We start from the raw sequence: 11,633 nt of genomic DNA, 5'->3' as shown, positions 1-11,633 counted from the left end.
CCGTCGACGTTGGGGCTTGCCAAAATCAAGGAGGATAGATCTAAAGTAGAGAGATAGAGAGAGAAAAGGAAGGGGGGGGGGGGGGAGGATTGTTGGAAGCTGCCCCTCCCCTAGGAAACCCTAAGCATCAACACTCTTTGGGAGAGAAAAAGTTATGGATATGTATAATAACTTTTGGAATGATGAAATTATTTCAGGATATGAATGATTATGTGCCCCACTATAAGCAATACCTGGGTCCGCCACTGTTCGAGAGGCTCTCATTTATAAGCATGACATATGGTGCAACTATTGAACTATAAAGATGAGCTGATATTTGAACATGAAATCTATTGCACACAAAGGGACATTAGAGAGAGAGAGAGAGAGAGAGAGAGAGAGAGAGAGCATCACAGTGACTGAAACAAAAATATGTGCATTATTACAAAGAAATAAACAAAAATATGTGCATTATTACAAAGAAAGAGAGCGAGCATCACAGTGACTGAAACAAAAATATGTGCATTATTACAAAGAAATATTATTGCTACCACAATGTTTGGAGCTCAACATCAATGCAATTACAAGGATGAAAAACCAAAAAAACGAAAAAAGAATCCAAGAAGTTCCGGCAATTCAAAAGGATAAAATGTGAAAATAAAACAACATGATATAGGGATCGATGCTAAGGTTTTTGTAAGGGCCATTCAAATATTGGGTTATTATAGGATAAAGCTAGATCGAATTGATCATGATTATCAACCTCAAAGCTTAGGTATTTTATCCCATGCATAAAAGAAAATAACCAGAGATCAATTTATTAATAATCGCACCAATTGTCTCATTGGTACGGTAGCCAATTTTAGTAGAAATTAGCAGAACCAGAGTCTTCATGATCAGGAGTCCCATTTGCTGCAAATGATTGGTCTAACTTTGCTTTTTTGTTTCCATCCAACTTTAGCCCAATGTGGATGTGAGGGAAATGTGCCCACTGCATTGATACAAGAATCACCTTCTTAGCAAATATCATTTAAAACCTCTGTATCACGCAAAATTCAAATCTACGAAAAAGACAGAAAAATACTGAATATAGTCAATTTTATTGATTTGAGAAATTATGGTTACAATCTCTGATGAATTAAATTTACATGCCTACATCCTCCACGAGCTAGGTAATTAGAGTATCCACACGGCATGCCAAAAATGGAAAAATTCCTCCAAAATGTCAAGAGAAATGACAAATTGACGGATATAAACCCACAAGCAAAAAATTCTCTCATATTTGGCAAAATGCCAATTCCTTTGTCATATATAGCAAAATTAATGGCAAAATTTCTTGCCGTTCCTCTAAAATGTCGAAAGAAATGACGAATTGGGTGATATAAACCCACAAGCAAAAAATTCTCTCATATTTGGCAAATGCCAATTCCTTTGTCACGTCATGTACAGCAAAATTTATGGCAAAACTACCATTTTTGAGGTTGAGGGAGAGATTTAAAGAAATAGCAATGTACATATGGGTGCGACACTTTTGCCATTTTGTTTTTGGCAAAATAACACGGTTTGTTGTTTAAAAATGACATTCATATATAGGTGTGGATGCTCTAATTGGGGGAGGGGGGGAAGCAGGCAAATCTATTTGGTGAAATTCAAATAGAATATATTGCAAAGCGAAGATGCTAGCACTCAACGGCATGGAAAACAACGGTTGATTTGCAGAAAAAAAGACTATGGGGTAAACGATAAAACGAGTATTGAAAAGTACGTAAATATATTACATTGTCATTACTCATTAGGAGCAAATTGCGTACGAATTATCGAAGTGTAAACTCTTTTACGTTTCGGGTGGCTTTTTGCCGATGTGTCATTGATCCTTTTAATCTTTGTAATCCTTTATAAAGATTAATAAATTCTTTTTCCTTAGCCAAAAAAAAAAAAAAGTGTAATCTCTTTTAATCGGAAATGTGGCATGTACAATTTATCTTTGGGATTTAAAACGAGACCCACTCATCGTGTTCAATTAATCTTCTCATCGGTTCTTCCCAAGATTAATAAATCCATGTTTTCACAGTTTAAAAAAAAAAGAAGGAACAGCTCAACTGCCATATCTTGAGTAAAAATAATTTGGCCCTATATGTAGAATTATTCTTTTTTTTTTATCGGAAAAAATATATATTAAAGAGAACTTGATAGGATACATCGAGGAAAGGGGGAGATAGACATCCAACCAACGGTTGAATGAAGAAGAGAGAAAAAAAAACAAAAAACAAACGGCACAACCCAAAATATCAAGGAAAACCAACAGGATATGTAGAATTATTCTTTACACATATGTATGTAGAGTTTCGATATATATTTGGCTAAACTTCGAATAGGCTTTATAAATTAAGGCATATATTATAAGCAATGGATGTTTTCTTCCAAAGGTTGAATACATTGTATGAGATTTATTTGGAATAATTAAAAGTGCATTGGTGAGTGTTCCGGATTTAATCCGGAAAATTCACCTATACACTTTTAATTCTAAGTAAATCTCGTACAATATATTCAACTTTTGGAAGGAAACGTCCATTGCTTATATATGTCCTAATTTATTTATTTTCTTATTTCTCCTTTCGCCCTCATACTATGCTTCAATCTTTGTGGCTAGTACTATTTGGTCTTCCTATTGATGTACCATCTGTCGATCGAGTTTTAATAAAATTTCGTTGTCGATAAAAAATAAAAATAAATGTGACTTACGTTTTTAGCTGCTGTGCTAAAAGCTTCCCGGTGGCTAATCTCAGGATTTCGGGCCTTTATCCTTTGAATCTCCTCTCTGTAAAAGTGGAACAATTTTGTAAAAGACTCATTTATTTATTATACATTTTATTTGTGGAAGGAGAATTAGATAGAAAAAAAGAAAGAAAAAGGAAATGTATTTTCCTAACTATCTTACTTAATGAATCGATTATAAGCAGAGGGAACACGTTGTCTCTTCTCCGGGGCTGCATAGCTCAAGATAACCAATTAAAAGATGTTAAAACAATCAAACATGAAAATTTATAGAACATGAAAATCCAAAAAAAAATTATCAGAACATGAAAATGCCATTTACCTCATATAGAACATGAATGTGGTAACAAGCACTAGGCAAATTTGGTATTCCGTCCAACCTTTTATTGGATGCTTGATGTATATACCCTTTGTCGAGTTTTAATATATAAAAAATTTGCCGGTAAGAAAAAAAAGCACTTGGCAATTTTTTTCTTCAGATATGAGGTACAACTTTATATGCTTATTGTTAGCATAACATTTGTCCAACATTATGCATGTTACCAAATTGTGTACATTTATGTTTCGGCCTATTTAGACTTGGTTAGTATTCACATATACGATTCTCATATTAGTCTAGGTTTTCTGATTATGCATGTTTTTTTAATTTGTTTACCCTTTTTAGTCGCCAAATTTAGTAGCATATGCAGAGACATGCTAGAGAGCAATGTTTTTCTAACATGGTAACAGACCTTCTAACACTTATAAGTAGTGCATTGAAACACCTTGTATGTTTAGGCGGTACTTGGAGCTAGGTTCCAAATGGATGCCAATATTTCTATAATTCATCTTTGTATTTCAGACACCAACGACAATGGTCATTGCTTGGAAATGAAAGTGTAATGGAAATGAAAGTGTTATGAAATGGGTTAATAACATGGATGAGAAAATTCTTGTGCGTCAATAGAATCCGGAGATGGTGCAAAGGTTTTTTTTTTTTTTAAACAACCTTCACGTATCGAAATTCATGACCTCAGATACCATTATTTACCCACATTGAATTGCGCATGACGTTGATTTCTATCCCGATAATTCAGTATCGACATGACATAGCAAGTGGCAATGGAGTGATGTGCGACGACACTTTTAGCTAACAATATGTAGATAATGCAAAAAAAAAAAAAAATTTACTCCTAGAATGTTTATTTTAATTTATGTTTATATATAGTATTTATTTCAACTTCCTACGCACTTTGATGGGCATATTTTTCTGGCCAATGGGATTGTAAAATTTTGATTAGACGTTTCCATTTCAACTTTTACCTGTTTTGTGAAGACACTTTCTTCCATATTTATATGTACAAACAAAGCTATATTCGCGTCTATCTTGTATGTAGTCTTGTACGTCATGAGTTATGCATTTGGAGAGAGAGAGAGAGAGAGAGAGAGACTCACGGCGAATGGGAGGCATTCTAGGAGGTTCGAGTTCAGCTGAACTGAATGCACCAAATTTGCTACATTTAGAAGATGATCCTCCACTGTCCTTGCTTCCAGATTCAAAGCTCGATTGTTGTTTCTACAAACCAAAGAAAATTAAAAAAAAAAAAAGCATGCATATTTTAACTAACATAAGCCAAACAAGTCCTTGTTTTTTTAACTATAGCAAAGTTTAAGATTATAGGGAAAAGATATAGATTCATATTTAATTGTTTTTGGATGATCAGTTTTATTAGACTCAGGCAAGTTAGTTAGAACTCAATGACTCAAATTAAAGTAAACAATAATAGGCCCGTGTGGTTATAAGAACTGTATTGTTTGGAGCCTGGCCCTTAGGATGTGTTTGGGCTTAGTCCCAACAGTGTTTTTTTTCCACATCACCCCTTGGTTGGATTTCCCTCCGCCCCCCTACTTGATGTGTACCTCAAGTTTTTTTTTTTTTTGCTCGGCAAAGACGAACCGTTTATATCATCTCGAAAGGATACATCGAGGAGGCTCAAGCACAGTAAGAATACACACCTCAAGTTTTCCTTAATAAAATATTGCTTTTGTTTTGATTAAAAAAAAAACATAACGAAGAAGTTTAGCCAGAAGCCAACTACTCCATTAAAAAAAAAAAAAAAGACTAATGATGGTTGATGTTTTTGTTTGATAACAATGAAAGGCCCATATATAGAAAACCCACATCATTTTTTTTTGAACGGCAAAAAGAAATTTCTTTAATCTCTAATGTTGTTTCAAAGATTAATAGGATAAGGAAATACCCACATCGTATTGACATGGAATAATGTGCCAAATTCAATATTAATTTGTAGAGAGCATAATGGAGTATTTGGTTGGGGAAATTAAACCTCAAACTTGTTACCATTTGACCATGAAGACCAAAAAGAGAGGTGGCATGAAAGTTGTTTGAAACAGAAGTCTTTAATATGGACCAAATATATGAACCAATTAAAATCATAGACAACAAACTACCGAAACAGCAACAGTACTCTCTCTCTCTCTCTCTCTCTCTCTCTCTCTCTCTCTCTCTCTCTCTCTCTCTCTCCCCCCCAAAACCATGTTCCATTTTGAGAAATTACATTGGCATTGGGTACCATTCTGAAGTCATAGGATTTGCTATTTTTTGGGAGATTTGAAAAATTACGAGAAAATATGGGGACCACAAATTAAAGTAACCACCTGAGGAGGGTCTTGAAGAGGAATAGTCTGAAGCAAAGCTCCCATGTTGACAGACAGCAAATTTGCACAATGCCCACATCTAACTGTCACAATTGTCAACATGTTGTTGCATGGCACACTGACCTGCAAAACCAACTTAATTATGAAATATAACCCTAATTACATAATATTCTTTCATTTTTGTTTAGGGCCTCCCCCCTCTTGTTTTATTTTATTTTTTTTATCAGCAAATTATTATTTTTTATTAAAACTCGACAAATGGTACATCGAGGAGGCCTACTCTAGATACAAGGAACACATGAAGCATAGGAAGGCCTGAAAAATGAGATAAGAAAAAAAAAATGTACATCCAATTAGAAATTGAATGAAAAACCTAAACAGATGAAAAAGTCTTCCCATGCTCCTATCAAGCAACTCCCCTCTTGTTCTCATACACATTATATGTGATGGGGTCACATAGAAATCTAATGCATAAATGACGGTGAGAACTATGTTTTTTTCATGAGCGTTGAAGCCAATGAAAATTACGAAAGACATTCCATTGGTGTAAAATATAGTGAAAAATTTACGGAGAGCACTATTCATTGAACTACTTCGGGCGCTCATTTTGTTTTCACTCGGACGCTAATTACTTACATTTGAAATAACATAAGGTCCTGTTTGGAAATATGTGGATTTCACGTAAAAGGATTTAATATTAATTTACACCTAATTATGGATTTAGTTATAGGTGGTTTGTGGAACTAGAATGGAAGATGAATTAAGAGCAAAAATGTACTTCCTCCGTCCTAAAAATGATGACAATTTTTGAAACTTATGTCATTTTTCATCGCTTATATCTTTTAATCTATAATATTTTTTATGAGTTTGAAAACTTTGTATAATAGAATTAATCGAGAACTATCAAACAAGATCCATATTGCATATATTTTGATATCCATATTGAAAGATATAAGGAATTAAAATTGACACGAATATCAAAAATTGACATCCAATTTGAGACGGAGGAAGTAGTTTATTGGGATAAGTGCCGAAATGTGCAGATCTAAGCCGCCTAATATATATATTATTTTTGATCAGCAAATTTTTTTATTAATCACCGAATTCGATAATTATAGAGATTAAAAGGATAAGGGCACAAGAAAATTAAAATTAATTAATCTCCATAGGTTCTCGAGACCTAAGTGCTAGCCTAATTTATATTTGTTAATAGCCCAGTTCCCATGTCTATTTTTAATCAGAAAAAAATTATTAATAAGTCAAAAGGTACTAGCCGGACTGGACTTGGATTTGGAAGGGTGATGTCAATCCCTGAATCAAAACTTTTTTGAGAGGGGAACCAAACAAAGGCAATGTAACTTTTTTTTTCTCAGCAAAGGAATTTATTAATCTTCAAAATGTTATGTGCAAAAATTTAAGGGATCAATGGCACAACGGGATCACAACATAAAGCAAGCATCCCAATGCAATTAGTGGCAGCAAATTAATTGACCTATCACCAATCTAAAAATTCCAAATAGAAAATAAAAAGAAAAGGGGAAACTTCAAGCCATTGATTTCATGAGCATCACTACTTAATTACCAGTAGGGCTGCAAACGAGCCGAGCCGAGTTTTACTATGTTCAAGCTTGTTTATTAAGTTTTTAACGAACATGAGCTCGAGCTCGAGCTCAGTGAAAATTTAACGAGTCGAGCTCGAGCCTAGCGGGCCTTGACTTGACTCGAGCTCAAGCTTATTCACGAGCCTCAACGGACCAACGAAAAATGTATATATATCCTCGCATAAGTCTAATACAACCAAAAATATTTTGATTGTGAAGGTATATATATCTTTTATTTTCCTATGGAGGGATGGTGTGCTAGTATGTGTGTACTATCGCCTCTCTTGGTTGATTGAAAACTGAAAACGAAAAGAACAAATTATGAAATAACAATAAAAATTCTAAACTTAAGTGTATATACCCTGGCTCACGAGCCGATTCGAGCCGAGTTTCTTCTAGCTCGAGCTCGGCTCGTTTATAAAATGAGCTGAAAAAATCGATTCAAACTTGTTCGTTTAACTTCCAAGTCGAGCTTGAACGAGCCACTAATGAGTCGAGCTGTGAGCCGCTCGCGAGCGGCTCGGTTCGTTTGCAGCCCTAATTACCAGTGAAAACAAAGATTCAAAGGTTAGTAATGACATGTGAAGAATTAGGGATTGTAGGACTAAATAAGTCACTTTGCTTATTTTTTTTGTATTTATTTAAAGGTTTTTTTTGTATTTGTTAGTTTTTTGTCAATTTTTTGAGAATTATTGCTTCTGCATGACAAGATAAATCTAAAAAGTAAAAAATTACAATTGAAATTTAATTTTTTTTTAATAAAGACGAAAAAAATGGTTTATTAGCTTATGTTTATCTTTATTCAATAAAATTAGGTTTCGATCGTAATTTTTTACTTTTTAGATTCCTCTCATCATGCAGAAGCAATAATTCCTAAAAAATTGACAAAAAACTAACAAATGCGCAAAAAATCGAATAAGAACAAAAAAATAAGCCAAGTAATTTATTTAGCCGAACAACCCACAATTAAGAAAGTAGTAGAGTAATGTGTGCATACTTTTCTCTTTCTCTCTCATATTGATACGTAAGAAAGTGTTCTTCTTTGCTGGCCATTTCTCGGCCCGTATATCAGTGATATTAACAGACCTGACTCATGGGTAACGTTAAAAGAGAGGCTCTTTCCTTTCGGTGGTCCTCACTTTACACAGCAAGCCAGGAGAGAGAGAGAGAGAGACGTGACCAGAAGGAAACCACATTAGACCGAACGAAGATGGCTATGCTATGAATAAAGGGGGAGAGAGAGAGAGAGAGAGAGAGAGAGAGAGAGAGATGTGAAAAAAATCATGGAGAGATGTAATAATGCACTCTCTTTTTTTTCACTTACCCAAAAAATAATGCACTCTTTTTTTTCAGTCACTGTGATGATCTTTCTCTCTCTCTCTCTGTGTCTAGATCTTCTTTTGTACAGTATGTAAGATCGCACATCACAATATTTTGATTCCTCAAAAAAGAAACACTCCATAGGAGAGAATGCACTCAAAAGGGGCTAACGCAAAAGAGGCCTTGTTATCATGAGAAAAGGGTTTTTTGTAAATAAAAAAAAAGAAAGAAAATCATTTCTCAAAGCCATAATTTCCTTTGTCAAAGAAACCAGACATTAGCATCTCCAACAGCCTAACCATTTTTTCTAGCTATTTTGACTAGGAAAAGTGTCTTAGCTGGCCACCAAATAAGTGTAAAACCCAATAGTCTAGGCATTTGCCTCAACAATACCATACGCGTATATACGCATATATATATATATATATATATATATATATATATATATATAACCATTAAAAATTCCAAAAATCCCACCATTGTTTTACTCGAACTCGAAGAAACTTGCCAAGAAAATTTAAAGTCGAAGCAAACTAGCCAGAGAAACTCAAACTCGTAGCAAATGAGATTTGAATCATCAGAGAAAGTCGCTGGGGTAACTCGAACTAGACGCAAACGAGATTTGACTCACCAAAGTACCTCGAAGCAAATGAAATCTCAGGCTTCGACAAACCACTCAAGTCTTCGTGAACTTGGCTTGAATCGGATTTGGGTCGTGGGTGTTGGACGAGGACGAATCATTTTTATGACACTGGCGCCTTCACGCCTAAACTTCCATAGTAACCACCACCAGCCATACCCACCTCTCTCTCTCTCACACACACACAAACACAAAACCTTGTCAGCGATCACATCTCCAAAACCCGAAAGCAGAAATCGGCGATAGATGACGACGAAGATTGTTTGCGGATCTGGGGGGGGGGGGGGGGGGGGGGGGGGGGTGGGGTGTGGCAAGTGAAAAGTGGCTTGCTCCCTCTGGCGAGGTACTAGAGCAACAGAGATAATGGCAAGGTAAGAGGTTGTTGGGTGTTGATTTTAGGTGGTTTGGCTCGGCCATTTCCTCTTTTGGGGGTTTTGTTGAGACTGTTGGGGATGCTCTTATATCTAGGTCTGAACAATATAACCCACGACAGAGAGAGAGAGAGGAAGAGAGGAAAAGGAGGAGCATGGTAATGGCATCTTTGATTAAAATGGCAAAAAATTGTACAAGTCCTTATGAGTTAGTAGTTCTGAGCAGAAGTACAAATGTTGAGGGGAAAAAATGATGAATAATTATTGCTGAATTAAATTAAAAACACAGCCAAAGTCCTTATGAGTTAGTAGTTCTGAGCAGACGTACAAATGTCGAGGGAAAAAAAATGATGAATAATTATTGCTGAATTAAGTTAAAAACACAGCCAACATTGGAGAGAATTCAATTCAGAAGAGTGTAGGATCATAGGATGAGACATGAAACTGGGTAGCTAGTCTCTTCTGAAAAGGGCAAAAAGGCTTATTGTTGACTTTATTAAAAAAAATTACTGTATTGACCTGAATATATATATATATATATATATATATATATACACACACACATACACACACACTAATAATTTAAAAACCATATGTGCAGCCCTAATTTAAAGATTCAGTGTGGAAATTATAGGGCTTTCCATGAGTTTAAAGCATTATCTAATTCTACCGTTATAATGCATAAATTCATGCGTTAATATCTGTTCAAAATATGTGCTAATTAATTTGGTGGATCGATCATCAAGATTTAAGATCAAACGGACTCTGATTTAAGATCAAACGGACTCTGATTTTCCACATCATTGTTCATCCTTTGATCTTAAATTGATCGATCCACCAAATTAATTAGCACATTTCTTGGAAACAAAAAAACTTTGTTCATCCTTTTCTTTGGAGTTAATTTCAATTGGTACACAAAATCTTTGAATATTTTTTTCAGGCTTTTCTGCGTAAACCCACTTCAGATTTACATGAAATATAACTTATAAGCTTGAATCTTAAGCTAACTCCCGTAAATCAAGAATTTTTTGTCCATCGAAATAAAATCAAAGGAATTTGTTCCATCAAGCGATCCCGAAACATTTATCAGTCATTCGTCGAGGGTAATGATTATCAGAATTTTCTTACGTACCGTGGTGGCATGATCGCCGCATAATCGCGGTGAACGACGAATATGGTTTTTACGGCGATTTCCGCCGGCCATTAGATATTTGGAGCTCAATTGAAAGACAACAAAAATAATTACGGCGCGAAAGCCACGAAAGCAGATCGAGAAAATTAAGTGAAATTCATGGATGGAAACATATACCGCTAGAATCGTGTTGCAGAAGTTGCAGTGGACGTAACAAACGCGCTCGGACGCCATGTCCAATGACATTTTTCTTAGCTACTAGCTCAGACTATTTGTGTAGATAGATCACCACACCAGATCAGATCAGAGGAATTCTTTGACAAATTCAATAAAGCCGTAGCAGCTGAAATTTTTTTGTGTAGATCACAAAATTACTCATCAGAAGACCAAGAGAAGCCAAAAACACACATAGATAGATAGTTAGTTACAGAGAGAGAGAGAGAGAGAGTACAAGTGATCGACGGGACTGGACTGGTCGGGATAGTGGTGGGGGGAGAGAGAGAGAGAGAGTGAGTGAGAGAGTGGGAGTACGGAGGAAGGGTGTGAGTGGTATTGTGATGTGGGTAGAGAGGAAAAAGGCGGTTTTTGCGGGAAGGTGGATTGTGGATTATGAGAGAGAGAGAGAGAGAGAGAGAGAGAGAGAGAGGGAGGAGGAGGAGGAGGAGGTTGTGTTGGGTTATGAATTATGATTGAGGGAATGAGTGGGTGGGAGTCACTGCCCCTACAGTAACCAGTCCAGTCCACTGTAGCCTTCCGTGTAGCGGACGAGGAGGGGGTGTGAGAGATGGATAGAATAATTAATGCCCCTTTGGCTTTGGAATGTTTACTAGGGAGATTATTCCATGTCCCTCCGGGTATAACATGGAGGTGCCCAAATTCATTCTTCACAACACATTTGTATGCGATATAAAAGGGTTTGGGGTGCCATAACGGTACTCTAAGGGCAGTGAATAGTTTTTCTTAGTAGTGGTAGGGATGAGAGAGAGATGGCCACAGCTTTGCTCTTGATTTTGCATGATGCTAATAGCCTACTAATGCTATATGTCGGCCTCTATGTATAATAATAGTGGAGGATGTTTTTTTTTCCGAGAAATTTATTAATCTTTGAAAAGATACAAAAATTAAAAGGACAAAAGCATCTGAAGAAAAAATTACTA

General features: G+C 35.7%; 1 protein-coding gene across 1 annotated transcript; it reads right to left on the bottom strand.

Moving 5' to 3' along the window:
• Positions 1-485: 485 nt before the first annotated feature.
• LOC131308592 (putative axial regulator YABBY 2) lies at positions 486-11,349 on the bottom strand. The gene is made up of 7 exons (XM_058335573.1): positions 10,928-11,349; positions 10,654-10,819; positions 5,413-5,535; positions 4,189-4,309; positions 2,918-2,966; positions 2,722-2,797; positions 486-970 (listed from the first exon to the last, which is right to left on the bottom strand). The coding sequence occupies exons 2-7, from the start codon at positions 10,720-10,722 to the stop codon at positions 842-844; spliced, it is 567 nt and encodes a 188-aa protein (XP_058191556.1). The 5' UTR covers positions 10,723-10,819; positions 10,928-11,349; the 3' UTR covers positions 486-841.
• Between the last annotated feature and the right edge of the window lie 284 nt (positions 11,350-11,633).

This window comes from Rhododendron vialii, chromosome 1a (genome assembly GCF_030253575.1).
Source record: "Rhododendron vialii isolate Sample 1 chromosome 1a, ASM3025357v1".
In the NCBI taxonomy this organism is placed as follows: Eukaryota; Viridiplantae; Streptophyta; class Magnoliopsida; order Ericales; family Ericaceae; genus Rhododendron; species Rhododendron vialii.
This window is presented reverse-complemented; position numbering and strand designations above follow the sequence as displayed.

Coding starts and splice junctions, on each gene's coding strand:
- LOC131308592 (XM_058335573.1), bottom strand. CDS start 10,722: ATGTCATTGGACATGGCGTCCGAGCGCGTTTGTTACGTCCACTGCAAC. Junction 2,798..2,917: donor GCTTATAATCGATTCATTAA/GTAAGATAGTTA, acceptor CCACTTTTACAG/AGAGGAGATTCAAAGGATAA. Junction 971..2,721: donor TTAGCACAGCAGCTAAAAAC/GTAAGTCACATT, acceptor GTATCAATGCAG/TGGGCACATTTCCCTCACAT.